The sequence below is a fragment of the Aegilops tauschii genome, chromosome 2, assembly GCF_002575655.3.
Source record: "Aegilops tauschii subsp. strangulata cultivar AL8/78 chromosome 2, Aet v6.0, whole genome shotgun sequence".
Taxonomy (NCBI): Eukaryota; Viridiplantae; Streptophyta; class Magnoliopsida; order Poales; family Poaceae; genus Aegilops; species Aegilops tauschii.
The window spans coordinates 376,692,013-376,708,518 of NC_053036.3; the positions used below are offsets into that span (position 1 = coordinate 376,692,013).

Genomic DNA, 16,506 nt, shown 5'->3' on the forward strand with positions numbered 1-16,506 from the left:
AGTGGACACATCGCGGAGAGGAGGATGTTGGCGACGTAAATTATGATGAAGCAGGAAATGAATAACAAGGGATGGATCATGATCAGGCCAGACAGGATGGAGAGGTTGGCTATGATGACGAGGCTGAACATGGGGAGGAGGCTGAAGCAGAGGGCATACATGAGACGTTGGCCACATGCTGCAGGACCAACAATTTCTGAAGCTGCTTCGCAAGAAGGTGACTAACGATGGAGCGGCACATAAAAATATTGGAGAAAAACCGGCGATAAAAAAATAAGTAAGCATCAATGAACAAAGACATATACTAAATAAAATAGAAAACCGGCCCTTTGCAACCATAAAATAGAAACCCACGAGATAGTTAGGCTTGCTTTGAAACATAACTGAAACTGGCCCAATACGTAGTAAGACACAAGACAAAAAAAATAAAGAAAAAAAGATTACTAAGGAAGAATGAATTAGTGACACTGATATTACCCTTTAAGAAAAAATAAAAATACAAAATTTGTGCATAATTTACATAGAAATTGCACTTTTTTATAATATGCAAGATTCAACATGTAACAGTGGAATTTCAGGAAAAAAGTAGTTTCCTAAGACGGAATGAACTAACGGCATTTGTATTACCCTTAGGGAAGGAAGAAAATAGAACTAAAAATAAAACAGAACAAATAATGAAGTTTTTTAAGGAAAAATGAATTAGTGGCATTGGTATTACCCTATTATAAAATATAAAAAAATAATGACAAAATTTGCACGCAATTTACATAGAAATTGCAATTCTTATAATATGCAAGAACAAGAATATAATGGCGAGTTTCGGAAAAAGTAAGTTTCCCAAGAAGGAATGAATTAGCATTATTGGTATTAGCCTTCATGAAAAAAATATGAAATAAAAACAAAATAATAAAGTTTCTAAAGAAGAATGAATTAATGGCATTGATATTACCCTTTAAGAAGAAAGAAAATGAAAAAAAGACAAACAAGACAAACTTTGCACACAATTTACATAGAAATTGTGCTTTTTTATAATATAAAATTATAAGCATATAATGGTGGCATTTAGGAAAAAATAAGTTTCCTAATAGTTTTGAAGTTGCAAACTCCAGCTTCAAAGCTGGAGTGCTTTAGCCCTTTTTTAAGCAAGAATCACCGTCTTGAGCGCCTTGCGCGCACAAGAACAAGCAAGGGATGAGCGCTTTGTTGCTAAAGCGGATAAAAAGGAATAAGTTAGTAACATTAGTATTACCCTTAGAGAAGTCAGAAAATGGGACAAAAACTGAAACATGAACAAAAAATGTAGTTTCTAAGGAAGACTAAATTAGTGGCATTGATATTAACCTTTAAGAAGAAAGAAAATAAAAAACAAATAATGAAAAGATTACACATAATTTACACAAAAATGTGTTTCTTATAATATGCAAAAAAATAAGAATATAATAGTGGAATTTTGGAAAAAGTAAGTTTCCTGAATGAATGAATTAGTGGAATTGTATTATTCTTAAATAATAAATAATATAAAAACACAATAATAAAGTTTTCTAACGAAAAATGAATTAGTGGCATTGGTATTACCCTTTAAGAACAAAGAAAATAAAAAATATTGAAAAAATGTGCACACAATTTACAAAATTAAAATAATTAAGTTTCCTAAGAAGGAATGAATTAATGACACTGGTATTACCCTTTAAGAAAATGGGAAAAAATCTAAAAAAATAACTAAAAAATTTGCACAAGATATACACAAAATGTGCGCTTTTTGAAAATATGCAAGAATAAACATATGATTGTGGAATTTTCATAAAAGTATGGTTCCTACGAAGGAATGGTTTTGTGTCATTTGTATTACCTTCAAAGAAGAAAGAAAAAAACTAAACCAATTCAAATAATATATTTTTATAAGGAAGAATGAATGAATAGCATTGGTATTACATTATTACTATTTAAGAAGAAAGAAAATGAAAAAAAACTTGCAGACCAATTTGCACTAGAATTATGATTTTTTATTTATGCAAAGGTTAATTATATAATAGTGCAATTTTGGCACTTATTGTGTAGTATGTGTGTGAATATATTTACACTTACCCAACATCCAAAAATACACAAAACAGAAAACTAAAAATCAACTAATAAAGAAAACTAAAGCGGATAAAAGAAAAAGTGCAAAAATAATAAAATGTCAACTAATAAAGAAAAAGAAAAAATAAAGGCAGAAAGGGATAAAAAAGAGAAATCCAGAAGGAAAAAAACAAAGGAAGAAAGGGGAAAGCTGGGTCGCACGTGATAATGTGCTTCAGCCCGTTAAGAATTGACTAGCCCAAATATGTCGTCAGTATATTTAACACAACCAGAACAAAATAACTACACGAATGGTAAAGCAAGATCAATGGCACACAAAATCGACTGGCCCAAAATAAAATTGCAGACGACTTACATGCAGCTAAATTGTTACTTCAAATCTTTCATAGGTGCACGTAGACATATGATTACGGAAAATGTTAGTCCCTCCATTCACAAACATAAGATGTCTAACTTTTTTCTAAATCGAATGTATATAGATATGTTTTAAATTTTTGAACTTATTTCATTCTGTATGTGGTCCAAGTATACGTGTCCAAGTATACTAGTATGTGTGAGCAACTGAGCATTGCAGCATCGTGACGCGGCACCGAGCAACTCAGGCTCCTCGAGTCAAGCATGGTCGGTCGGCTAACTAGGCGCCCAATCGCCTCATGAGGTCATTGAATTCTCCAACGACATTTGCCACCCCGCATTTACTCCGGTCCTCTCTCCGGCCTTCCTATAATATCTGCTACAAACTCAAATCCTACTCAAATAGCCACGCACCGGGCCTCTCCATCTCGTCGAGCACTTCATTAATCGCGCCCATGTCCATGCAACAACAACAGCAACAACCGGCGCTTGCCAACCTTCTCGGCGCAATGCCTGCGGCCTCCATGATCAGCCTCGCCTTCACGGCCGCCGTGGCTACCGCGGCCTTATTCGTGGCCGTCGCTGTGGCGAGGTACAACCGCAAGTACCGGGGGCTGAGGCTCCCACCCGGCCCGCCCGGGTGGCCCATCGTCGGGAACCTCTTCCAGGTCGCCTTCTCCGGGAAGCTCTTCATCCACTACATCCGCGACCTCCGGCGTGAGTACGGGCCCATCCTGACGCTGCGGATGGGGGTGCGCACGCTCGTCGTCATCAGCAGCGCCGAGCTCGTGCACGAGGCGCTCGTCGAGAAGGGCGCGGAGTTCGCCAGCCGCCCCGCCGAGAACACCACGCGCAACATCTTCTCCTCCAACAAGTTCACCGTCAACTCCGCCGTGTACGGCGCCGAGTGGCGGTCGCTTCGTCGGAACATGGTGTCCGGGATGCTGAGCACGTCGCGCCTCCGGGAGTTCCGCCCGGCGAGGCTTCGAGCCATGGATCGGTTCGTGGCGCGGATGCGCGCCGAGGCCGCGGCGTCCGCCGACGGGGCCTCCGTGTGGGTGCTCCGCAACGCGCGCTTCGCGGTCTTCTGCATCCTGCTCGATATGACCTTCGGCCTGCTCGACCTGGACGAGGAGCACATCGTGCACATCGACGCCGTCTTGAAGCGCGTGCTGCTCGCCGTCGGCGTGCGCATGGACGACTACCTCCCGTTCCTCCGCCCCTTCTTCTGGCGGAAGCAGCTCCGGGCGCTCGCCGTTCGCCGCGAGCAGGTCGACACGCTCCTCCCACTCATCAACCGCCGCCGCGCCATCCTCCGCGACATGCAGAGCTCGCCGCCAGATCCCAACGTCGCTGCGCCCTTCTCTTACCTCGACTCGCTGCTCGACCTCCATATCGAGGGCCGCGAAGGCGCAGACGACGAGCTGGTCACGCTGTGCGCGGAGCTGATCAACGGCGGCACCGACACCACGGCCACTGCCATTGAGTGGGCCATGGCGCGCGTCGTGGACAACCCGTCCATCCAGGCCCGGCTCCACGAGGAGATCATGCAGCAAGTCGGCGACGCCCGGCCAATCGACGACAAGGACATCGAAAGCATGCCGTACCTCCAGGCCTTCGTCAAGGAGCTCCTCCGGAAGCACCCGCCCACGTACTTTTCGCTCACCCACGCCGCCGTCAAGCCTGGGAGCAAGCTCGCCGGCTACGACGTGCCCACGGACGCGAACCTGGACATCTTCCTCCCGACCATCTCGGAGGACCCCAAGCTGTGGGACCGGCCGACGGAGTTCGACCCGGACAGGTTCCTAACCGGCGGCGAGACCGCGGACATGACAGGGTCCGCGGGCATCCGGATGATACCGTTCGGGGCGGGGCGGCGGATCTGCCCGGGCTTGGCCATGGGGACGACGCACATCGCGCTGATGGTGGCGCGGATGCTGCAGGAGTTCGAGTGGCGCGCGCACCCGTCGCAGCCGGCGGTGGACTTCAAGGATAAGGTGGAGTTCACGGTGGTGATGAACCAGCCGCTGCTGGCCACGGTGAAGCCCCGGAAGATGTCGCTCTGATCCATGTGCATGCATGCGGATCGGGGTGGCCGGCAGTCGTACGTACTCGATCGTACCTACGTCGAATGCATGCATCGCAACCACTCCGCTCGTTAGGTCAGCACGTAAGCCGCATGTGCCAGTACCATACCTACTGTTACCGATTCCAGCATTATGAGAAAGTATCTAGTGTGCTATAGATAGCTTCTCTAGTCGTTTATCTATGTGCACGGTATACACACCTGTATTATGTGCGCGAAGTAGCACAGTCACAAATGCATCAAGCGAGTTTGTATGATTTTAAATTGAAGAACTTATTTCTATGTGCATGGATTGCTCCTACCAAGATTTTCCTAATATACTGATCTTTTATTTCGAGGAGCCGGGTAAGAGCGCTGCCAAACGATTAAGAAAGGATTAGCAGACATCTTTTCTCAGGGATGCATAAATTTGATGTTATGCTTGTTTTTTTTCGTACCGGTCGGATGCTTTTTCTTTAATGAAAGGCCTTCTGGTCAGCTTTATTAACATCACTTACATCGCTGCTAAAAATTTAATCAGAAAACCGGGGAGGCCATCCACCAAACCAAGGGGGAATTGATTCTCAAAAAAAAAAAAACCAAGGGGGGGGGGGTTAACACGACTTAACAAAAGTGATCTTTCAATTGTAATAGGAAAACCTCCATTTCTTCTCTAGATCAACTTCCTACACCCATTCTTTTTTTTTTAAAGTGGCCAGCGTAGCTGGTTTTCGTTTCATTTAGCAGGGAGAAAGTTACAGAAACTGATCAAGCGATCATGGAAAAAAGAGGCAATCCATGTTACTACGGGCCCCAAAGGAATCAGGCCATCTGGGAAAACTAAGCTAAAACTAAGCTAAAAATCGACATGGAGATATCTCACGTCACTTCCCCAAAGGGCTGCTGGATGCATCGTGCACCGGCGAGTCGCCATTGCTCCATGTCGCTCTGGCATGCTTTGATGATGTGCCTAGCGTCAGCTTGTTTGCCCCTGAAAATGCATGCATTTCTTTCCAGCCAGATCTGCCAGGAAATGAGGGCGATCATGGTCTTCGTGCCCTTCCTGTGTTCTGGGGCAGCGGAAGCCACAATCATCTGAACTTTGTCCGTTGTCGTTGCAGCACTGCTCCACACTTGCTGGTTTAAAGAGCTGCACCCCGTCCAGGAGGCCGCGGTGTTCCAGGCCTGCATTGCCACTGGACATTCCCAGATCAAGTGCGGCGATGTCTCCAGGTTGCGCAGACACATGGGGCAAAAATAACCATTCGTCCACCCTCTCCTTTGAAGGCGATCGTTGCACCAAAGCCTGTCGAGGTGCAAAAGCCAGAGGAACATCTTCACTTTCCCCGGAGCCCAAATCTTCCAAATGATAGTTTTGAAACTGCATGTATGATTGCCTTCGAATTGTGCGTTGTACGCCCGCTTGTCGAGTAGTTGCCCGAGCTGTTGAGCTTCTATTTGATCGTGTCCGGGGCCTCCGGATCTAGAGTGATTTGAGCTAGCCTGATCTCTCTTGCCAGCTGCACCACTTGATGCAGAACGTTGTTGTAGTCGCCGTTGCGAAGGTCGAGGATCCACCGATCATCAGTCAAGGCCTCCTTTACGCTTCTGTTCTTGCGGATGGCTCAGGCGAACAAGTCGGGGTATGCCGAGCAGAGTTGCCTCCCTCCCAGCCAGGAGCAAGACCAGAAAGACGCGGTAGCGCCGTTCCCGATGGTCACCACCGTGGAGGCCGCGAAAAGGGCCCGATTAGCAGCGTCGCATGGCGTCCCGGTGCCAACCCAGGGCCTGGTTGGCTGCCTCCAGGAGAGCCATAGCCAGCGCATCCGTAGAGCCCGGGCGAAACGGCTGAGGTCAGGGATGCCCAGTCCGCCCAGTCGCTCCAGCTTGGTCACTGAGGCCCAGCGAACCTTGCATTTGCCGCCCGAGATTTCTTCGTCTCCCGCCCAGAGGAAGCGCCGTCTTGACTTGTCGATCTCCTTTATGAACTTCTTTGGTATTCGCAGCGCCGTGAGCGCGAAGGTTGGCATGGCAGATAGCACGCAACGTACGAGAACGCGGCGGCCTGCCAGCGGCAAGAGCTTCCCTTTCCACCCCGCAAGCTGCGCTCTAATTCTATCAAGGATGGTCTGAAGGTGAACTAGCTTGATGCGCCCTATCGTTACAGGAAGCCCTAGGTATCTAAAAGGGAATGCCGCCGTTGCGCCAGCGAAGTTTTGCAGAATATCCTGAACATCTATGTCGTCGCATCTAATGGGGATCATAGAGGATTTTGACAGATTAACACGCAGTCCTGTCGCATCGCCGAACAGTTGCAGCAGTTGTAGAAGGTTATCTATTTCTGCGCGAGCGGGGTTTATGAAGATGATGGCATAGTCGGCGTACAGACTTGTGCGCATCCGCGCCGCCGCGCCTGGGATGATACTCAGCGCGCCTGATCTGGTAGCGGCCTCCAGCATCCGGTGAAGGGAGTCGATGCAGAGAATGAAGAGCAGCGGCGAGAGAGGGTCGCCCTGCCGTAGCCCCCGCATGTGCAAAAAGCTTTTGCCTGGGACACCGTTCAGTAGGCAGGCCGAAGATGAAGTTGACAAAAGGAGCGCTATCCAATCTATCCATTGATGCGAGAAGCCTAGTTTCTGAAGAAGCTCGATCAAATACTCCCATGATACACTATCAAAAGCTTTGGCAATGTCTAGCTTGAGTAGGAGGGCCGGTGTTCTAGTTCTATGCAGTGCCCGGACTGTATTCTGAACATACAGGTAGCTGTCGTGTATACATTTCTTCCTCTGAAAAGCAGTTTGCGCAGGAGAGATGATCCGGTCAATGACAGTAGCCAATCTCATGGATAAAACCTTGGTGATGAGCTTTGCTACGGAATGTATTAAACTGATGGGCCTGAAGTCGGAAATTCTGGTTGCCCCATCCTTTTTTGGGAGAAGAGCGATCATGGCCGTGTTGAGCTCGGCGAAATTCCCATCAGCCAGCCTATAAAAGCTGTCAAAAACTGCCATAACATCGTCTTTGATCGTGGCTCAGCATGATCGGTAGAAAGTACCCGAGAATCCATTGGGACCTGGCGCTTTTTCTGCTGGGGAGGCCTGAATTGCAGCCCAAACCTCCTGCGCAGAGAAAGGGTTGTCCAGCCCTTCGTTTTGCAACGTTGGCATGTCAAGCTCGTCCCAATTGAGTGTTCCTCCTCTATTCTCCTTGTTGCCCAACAGATTAGAGAAATGGTTGTGGATAGCCGAGGCTTTGTCTTCATGGGCAGTGGCAGTGATTGTATCAGTCTGCAGGGAGTGGATGAAGTTCTTCCTTCTCCTTGAGTTGATCTTTGCTTGGAAAAAGGCTGTGCGTGCATCTCCGGCTTTGAGCCAAGTAATCCTGGAGGCTTGCCTTTTCCTTGCTCTTTCCACAGCCGCCAGCCCAAGTGTTCTCATTTTAAGTTGCTTTATCAGAAGGAATTCGCTCTCTGACAATCTTCTGCTTTCTTGTGCAATATCAAGTCTAAGAATAACTTGGCAGGCCAGGTGGAACTGGAGTCTTGCATCGCTGAATTTTTGCCCAAATTTTCAGATCAGCTGCCGTCCTCTTCATCTTCTTCTCTAGGCGGATAAACGGGCAGCTGTGATTGACCGGCCGTTGCCAAGCCCGGGCGACAGTCTCCTGGAAGTGCGGGAAACTTGGCCAGAAGTTTTCAAATCGGAAAACCGGCTTTCTGAGCGGAGCAGCAGTGTTTGCCAGGAGTAAGGGATACTGATCTGAGCAGGCCGTTGATTCTGCCATCAGAATGTATGAGGGGAAAAGGGCCTCCCATTCCAGGTTGCAGAACACTTTGTCAATACTGACCAAAGTCGGGTTTTCCCTCTCATTTGACCATGTAAATCTTCTGTTTTTGCACTTAATTTCTCTGAGGCCTGCCCAGTCAATAGCTGTTCTGAACATGCCCATAATCCTCCTGTTCAGATTGAGGTTGTTCTTGTCACGAGCTTCATAGATAATGTTAAAATCCCCATTGATCAACCACGGCTCGCTAGACGGGGGCGCAGCATGGGCAAGCTCAGCAAGAAAAGCATCTTTGCGCGTATCATCCACTGGACCATAAACAGACGTCAGCCAGAACCAGGAGCCGTCGTGCAGCACCGTGACTTTGCCTGTGATCGAGAAGCATCCGACTGCTTGAGAGACAAAAGTAACGCTCCTCTTGTTCCAAAGGATGGTGGATCCTCCTCTAGTGCCCATGGCTGGGAGGACAGCGCAGGCCTCCAACATGTTTCCTCCCAGTTCTCTGATGGTGGGCTGTTGCCAGCCCTCCAGCTTTGTTTCCTGAAGGCAGAGGATGGATACGTGCAGCGCTTCAGCGACTTGGCGCACAACAGTCCTCTTTGCTGGCGAATTCAGCCCTCGTACATTCCAGCTCAAGATTGCAGGTGTTGTGCTATTCATTGGGCACACGCATTATCTCCATCAAGAACAAACACAAGGTCCAGCGGCAACCACATCCATTCCGACAGCTAACACTTGCATTACTAAACAGAAACGCAGATCGATACACATCCGGGCTCGTCGGGGGGCGTCGTCGACCACCAATAGGCCCCAGCTCTCGACGGCGCCAGACATGCCTCCTACCACTACTGAAACAGAGAAGAACTAAGCCTATCTCGAGCCACCCGAATGGCAGCCGCTGTCGGAGACTACAGACGTAACAGAAACAGCAATGTCGTCCTAACATGACTACACGACGGCCTCCTCGGCAGCAGCGTCAGGACCAGCCATCCCCACGGCGACGCGGAGCGCGTCCTTGTTGAGCCTGGTCAGCTTGGCGATGATGCTGATGTCGTCGTCGGTGAGGGGCTCGTCGAACCTGCGGATGAGAGCCTCCGCCGCCTTGGCCGTCATTTTCTCCTTGGGCCCCAGCAGGCCCAATCCCTTCACCAGCCTCAGCGTGGCGCGCTCGGCCACCAGGGTTGTATTCTTCTGCGCCGCCTGACGTGCGCTCTGACGGGGTGGTGGCACTGATGTCGCGCGTGTCTTGAGCGGGGCAGAGTTGCATTTGGCAGGTGGCAGGGGCAGGAGCGCCGGCGGGGGGTTGACGAAGAGGCGGCGAGGAGCAGCAGCGGGTTCTTCTAACTCCAGATGGCTGACTTTCTCAGTCACTTCTCCTAGGTGCAGCGCCACCGTGGATGCAGCTGTGGGCGTGCGGCAGTTGAGGTTCACCGGGTTTGGCCCGGCGAGGGTGGGGCCGAAGATGTCTGGGGCTGCTTCCTTGGTGACGCCCTCTGCTGCCTTCCCCTTGCCGGCGAAGTTGAGGGGTGCCGCCAGCATAGCTTCAATCTCTGCATCGATGGCCGCATCCTCAGCGCGGCCCTGGCCCATGGGCGTGATTGGCTTCTTTGCGTTGGAGAAGAACTGCTCGATGTCGTCGTCACGCGCCTGAATGGGGGGCAGGGCGGGCGGGGGAGGAAGGGGAGGGGCACCTTGCACACTGGCGCCACCCCTCTTTCTACCGTGGCGCGCGCCGGGCCGCTTGTTGCCCTTGGAGCTGCTCGAGCGGTGGCGCGCCGGGGGAGAGTGGCTGCGGGCGGGGCGTTCCTTAGAGGAAGCCTCGCCCCGCTCATGGTGGCTGCGGCCACGCCCCAGCAGCGTGTCCTTCCAAGATCTCCTTCCCGCACCGTCGTTGTCGTGGTCGTGCCTGGGACCGCCACGGGGCATGCCACGGCAGCCCGTGTCCGCCACCGGGGCACGGGCCTGGCGCTTGTGGTGCTCTTCGCGCTGGCCATCCTCGACGTGCATGGTCCACGTCCCCGGATAGGTGCGCGGAAGCGCATCGTCATCGTCGGAGCCTGAGGAGGGCAAGCCGCTCTGCGCTGAGTCCGAGGAGCGCGGCGACCGCGGCGACCAGTCTTCAATGCGGTCGACGTGGATGAGAAGATCGAACCGCGTCGCGCCCGGAGGAAGAGCCACCCGGCGATCTGGCGGCGAGAAGCCGTCCATCTACTCGACGCGCCCCGCGCCACGGGGTAGCTTCCAGTAGGTGTGCCTCGTCGGGATGAACGCCATGTCCCGCACCCAGACCCAGCACGCGAAGGTCTTGGTGTGGCCGCGCTCCAGAGGGCGGCTGTCGAGACGGTCGACGCACACCTTGTCGCCGAGCACCTCTTGCGCCCCCTCGATGGACCAGTACTGCATGGGCATATGCTCGATGACGCAACGTACGTGCAGGTTGAAGTTGGCGAAGCCGGCATGATCATCTTCGCGCCACGGCAGAATGGTGAAGCTGGCGTTGTCGACGCGGAGCGTGCCACAGCGCACAGCGTTGGCGTGGTGGGCCGGCTGGGTGAAGACAACAAGGAAGTCCTCGGGGTAGTGCGCCGTCACCCGCAGCTGGTGGGGCGGAACGCAGAGCTGGGCCTCCAGGGCGCGCCCGACAGCCATGGGCGACGTGGCCGGTACTTCCTCAAAGGCGCGAAGCGTGATGGCATGCTGCGTGAGGAAGAAGACCGCCTGCTCCACCTCCAGCGAGGAGACGCCGACCTTGTGGCTGGTGCAAGGGCGGCGTGCCGGATCGGCGAGGCTAAGTTCCGCCATGGGAGGGGCGACGGGAGCCGGCGAGGAAGCAGCGGGCAGGGGCAGGAACAGCAGGCGAGAGGCGATGGGGATGCGCGGGGCGAGTGGTCCTAGCCTAGCTGCAGCAGGGCCGCCCGGGCCATTCTTTGGATTTTGAGGACACTCGCGCCGAAATGACCAGGGCGCTCGCAGATTATACAATGGAGAGGATCGCGGCAATCTTTCCGGCGGTGGAACTTGCTGAGGCATCTGAAACAGCGGCCTCTGAAACGGCTTAAAAAGGCCTCGCGGCCATCTACCGCATTGAACGCGGGCCGGCGATCCCGGCGAGGAGGAGGAGGGAGCCCGCTACGGACCGGCGGATCGGAGCGGCGCCCGCGGTTCTTCTTGGAGGAGACCTTCGTCCACCCACCGTCCATGCCGGAAGAGGAAAGCGTATCCGCGTGGGACGGAGCAACGATGATGGACTGCAGGCGATGGAGTGGGGGCGAAGGAGAGACCGCTGTGCCGGATGCAGGACCTACGATGATGGACTGAAGCCGATGGGATGGATGCGCCCTCAGATCCGACGCACTAACGGCCTCCTCACCCCTTGAGCATTCGCCCCGGAGCAGCAGACGCGGCGGAAAAGGAAGATCTTGAGGGGGCGGAGACGCATCTGACGGACCAGGAGGAGAAGCCCGTTCCCCCCCTCCGCCGACCGATCCACAACTGGATCCAGATCGTGGGGAGCGCGGCGCGCCCATGCCGCTAGGCGCTATAGCTGGGGTGTGGCCGCCGCGGCCGGAGTGGCCAGCGGCGCGGAGCGAGGAGCGGGCGAAGGAGCGAAGCTCAGTTTTCCTACACCCATTCTTATCTCTTCTCTAGAAAGGTATTGTTTGCACGCGTCGGTTAGTTAAGAAGGTCGTGCGTATCAAGAATGAACCTTTCTATTTTGATTGCACGGTTGCTTGCTAGTACAAAATTTGTAGGTTGCCAACTTGCCATCTCGTATAGGGAAAACTCGCAGGGGCGACGCACCTGTTCAACCGTGCTGGACCGCTCGTTTGCCTCACGTTTCGTAAAGTTTTTTTTTGAGACAAATAGAAATGGTAAAGTTATTGGACCCTATACTAATGCATACTAAGTTTTAAGTTTCAGTTTCTAAAACTTACGATCTTATCATTCGTTCGCATCAAGTTTCACGATTCCATCGTTCGCTCATACCAACGAAGGTTTTAAAACGAGTCAATAAGTGACCAAGAGGCGCTCTCTATGCCGATGGACAAAATCCGGACGACGGCGTCTCAGTTATGTAGACAAGAGCAAGATGCTTGATTGTTTCTTTTGGGCTGGATGCTTTAGCTCTAGTTGGATCTTTCTCTTCCGGCCTGCGTGCCGTGTACTGGCGAGGGAGCCATGTACCTCACTTTATCCTCCGTCGTCTTGCCCAGCGTTGGGGCTTGGGTGTGTCTGATACTTATCTGTGATGTTGTTGCTACCTTGCCTTATGGCTTTTATTTATAAAGTCGGGCGTATGCCTTTTCTCTAAAAAAATGAATTTTATTTGAAAGCACTCATCAGAAGAAATGAAATTAATTTGGACTTGTGGTATATAAGAGATTGGAAATCAAAATCTAAAAAAAAGGATCGGTGCCCTCGTGCCACAAAGTGTCTCCGAGTTGAATAGCATGTCCAATCGTTTGAAAATACTAAAATGTCGTATATATGTTGGCCGCCCCTCTCCTCGACCCCCTCCCCCCCGATCTGATATAGGGCTTCGAGCCCCACCCCCTCGCTATCGCCGGAGCTCCACATGGCAAAATCGGGATGCGGTTGTGGTGGAAATTCGCGCGGGTGTCCTGGACGTGTGCGTAGTCCGACATCAGTGGCGCATCGGTGACAGCCCCTCCACCGTCGATGGCTCACCCAGGCGGGGCGGCGGTTTCGGTCGGCGGTACGGCTCCGTTTGTGCGGTTTCCCGGCAGTAGACGTCGCCCATGGGCGTAATGGATGACGTGGAGGTCGATCTAGGGGGTCCAGCCGGGGATGGGCACAAGTTTTCCAGCAAAAGCTTGGTTCGACCTCGGCCAGAACTGTCAACGGCGACGCCCACGGGTGTCGTTACCTCGTTGGAGGCATTGTGAGGCGATTCGCGTTCCCTGTATGCCCTGGGCGAAACCCCAGATTCGGACTTTTTGGATCGGATGATGGTGAGGTTCTTGAGTCGTCACCCCCATGGGGGCATCGTCTTTGGCGTTGTACATCGGTTGGACGGGCAAGTGTTTGGCTTGGTGGCTCGGCGCAGATCTCCGTATGCTTCTCGTGCGGTGACGAAGATGGAGGGGTGTGCCATCTACAGTATCCACGATGGCGATTGCGTGTCTTGGCAGCAAGGTGCAACAGGGTCTAGGTGATGGATACCGTTTGATGGGCAAGCGCGGGAGACTGGTGCTGTCCGACGTCGTGGTGGCATCGACAGTCGAAGGCTAACAAGATCAGCGCATTGGTTGCTCCTGAAGATGAGACTACGGAAGAAGGCGGCTACAAATTGTACAGCATGCGCATGCGGTGCATGCTGAAGGTTTGCTAGACCGCTTATTGTACAGCATAAACCTTTCCATCTTCTTCCTTAGGCGTTATCATGTACCGCATGCGCCAGCGATATTGCTTCCCTGGCAACTGAACATCAAATCAGAGAGAAAGCCACATCTAGAGGGAGTGTGGTACTCACGGTGGGCATTGTAACATGTAAAGTGCTGCTTTAAGCTATGTACTCCTCCCGTATCCTGACGTACCGCCCAACAAAAATTAACTGGATAATTACGAAGCCAGATGGGGCTTGCTAACTTATGCACGTGGCAGGACCATTTAATGATCTCCATCCTGTGTCAACCATATTTTCAAGCGCACGGTCGACCGATGGGGCTACATGGTACCTCCGTTTTCCCGGAGCACGATGAGCTCAACACGGATCGTGCTGCCCTTTCTCCTTCAGCACTAACATAAAAGGTCCACATGTATGGAAATGCTGCCCACGTTTAGGCCCCGAGGGGTAAGAGCATCTACAGCCCACGCTTTATACCGGTCTCAGACGCCCGAATGGCCCGCTCGGAAACTGACAGATCACGTTTTTTTATTCAGTCGGGCGTCTCAAACGGTCCTCAAACGCCTGGGCTGTCCGGCACGCTCATATTCAGCCTAGATACGGGATGGATATGGGGCGTCGGGGCATGCCCGTCACGTCACGCAGGCCCACCCCTACCCCACTCCGTCCCCACAAATATCCCAATCTGGAAACCCTAGCTCACTCCACTCTCGATTCGTCTCTTCTTCTTCCCTCCGATTTCTCCGTTTCGATCCACTCCGACCACTCTTGTGACTGCGGCCACCACGTCAAGCACCGTTAGCCGCTCCTTCTCCGACTCCGACGAGGATCTACCCCTCCGCATTGCCCTCAAGAGGTCCAAGGTGGAAACGGGTGGCAGTTCCGGATTGGCCTCGCCTCTCCCCCGCCGCCGCAACGAGGAAGCCAGCGCTGGCTCCTCCTGGCCTGCGCTTGGCTCCGCGCGGGCTGCGCAGTCCGCGCCTCCCCCATGCCGTCCCCTTGCCCCGCCGCCTGCTGCTCCTCCACGCGGGCAGCGGTGGGTGCTTGTCCCCGCCTCCGCCGCGCCGGCCCGGACACGCACGCCGGAGTCAGAAGCGCGAGCTGCCCGCCGCGAGAGGCAACGGGCAAGGGAGAGCGACGCGGCGGAGAGCTCTATCCGCCGTCGCCGCGGGTTACCCGCGGAGCCCGACGAGGACGAGCGGCTCCTCGCATGGATCTACCGCCGGTCGCTTATGACGGCGGAGACGGACGCTCGGCAGCTCCGCCGGAAGAATGCAAAGGCTCTCCGGCTAGCTATCGAGCAGTCCGAGCGCGAAACCAAGGAGAAGGCGATGGAAGCGGCTCGACTGGCCAAGCTCAAGCGGCAGCAGGACCGGACCTGGCCGTCCGGCGCCTCAAGGGCCTCATCATCGTCTCCTCCTCTTCCGACAACGACGACGGCTCCTCGTCCGACGAGTCGGACGATCCTCCACCAGCTGCCAACCGCTACAGGTGTGCCGGCGACCGGAAGGGGAAGGGGCCGTCCTGGAAGTGATGAAGATCCGCTTTGCTTCAATTTAATTTCAAGTTTTGGATGTAGTTTCAAGTTGTCCGTCGTTTGAACTTTGGTGGTCGTTTTGAAGGAAAAATGCCATAGAGGCAATAATAAAGTTGTTATTTATATTTTCTTATATCATGATAAATGTTTATTATTCATGCTAGAATTGTATTAACCGGAAACTTAGTACATGTGTGAATACATAGACAAAACGGAGTGTCCCTAGTATGCCTCTACTTGACTAGCTTGTTAATCAAAGATGGTTATGTTTCCTGACCATCGACATGTGTTGTCATTTGATGAATGAGATCACATCATTAGAGAATGATGTGATGGACAAGACCCATCCGTTAGCTTAGCATTATAATCGTTGAGTTTTATTGCTATTGCTTTCTTCATGACTTATACATGTTTCTTTGACTATGAGATTATGCAACTCCCGAATACCGGAGGAACACCTTGTGTGCTATCAAACGTCACAACGTAACTGGGTGATTATAAAGATGCTCTACAGGTGTCTCCAAAGGTGTTTGTTGGGTTGGCATAGATCGAGATTAGGATTTGTCACTCCGTGTATCGGAGAGGTATCTCTGGGCCCTCTCGGTAATGATCATCACTATAAGCCTTGCAAGCAATGTGACTAATGAGTTAGTTACGGGATGATGCATTACGGAACGAGTAAAGAGACTTGCCGGTAACGAGATTGAACTAGGTATGATGATACCGACGATCGAATCTCGGGCAAGTAACATACCGATGACAAAGGGAACAACGTATGTTGTTATGCGGTTTGACCGATAAAGTTCTTCGTAGAATATGTAGGAGCCAATATGAGCATCCAGGTTCCGCTATTGGTTATTGACCGGAGATGTGTCTCGGTCATGTCTACAGAGTTCTCGAACCCGTAGGATCCGCACGCTTAACGTTTGATGACGATTTGTATTATGAGTTATGTGATGTGATGACCGAAGCTTGTTCGGAGTCCCCGATGAGATCACGGACATGATGAGGAGTCTCGAAATGGTCGAGAGATAAAGATCGATATATTGGAAGGCTATATTCGGACATCGGAAAGGTTCCGAGTCGAGTATTTTTCGGAGTACCGGAGAGTTACGGGAATTCGCCGGGGGAAGTAGTGGGCCTTAATGGGTCATATGAGAAAGGAGAGAAGGGCCTCAAGGTGTCGGTGGAAACGACACCTATGGGATCACTGGAATCCCTTCTACGATTGGTGGGCACGGGGTTGTGAGAAGAGCAGGTCTAACAGCAAGCACACGGATCGTTTACCTAGGTTCGGGTCGTGAGGATGCGTAATACCCT

General features: G+C 52.1%; 1 protein-coding gene across 1 annotated transcript; it reads left to right on the plus strand.

Annotated features, from left to right (window-relative positions):
* The first annotated feature begins 2,829 nt into the window (after positions 1–2,829).
* LOC109744481 (cytochrome P450 77A4) lies at positions 2,830–4,807 on the plus strand. The gene has a single exon (XM_020303605.4). It carries the CDS (start codon positions 2,889–2,891, stop codon positions 4,497–4,499), a length of 1,611 nt encoding a protein of 536 aa, XP_020159194.1. The 5' UTR covers positions 2,830–2,888; the 3' UTR covers positions 4,500–4,807.
* Positions 4,808–16,506: the final 11,699 nt, after the last annotated feature.

What these genes read in the sequence shown, in the direction of transcription:
- LOC109744481 (XM_020303605.4), top strand. Translation starts at nt 2,889, where the DNA reads ATGTCCATGCAACAACAACAGCAACAACCGGCGCTTGCCAACCTTCTC.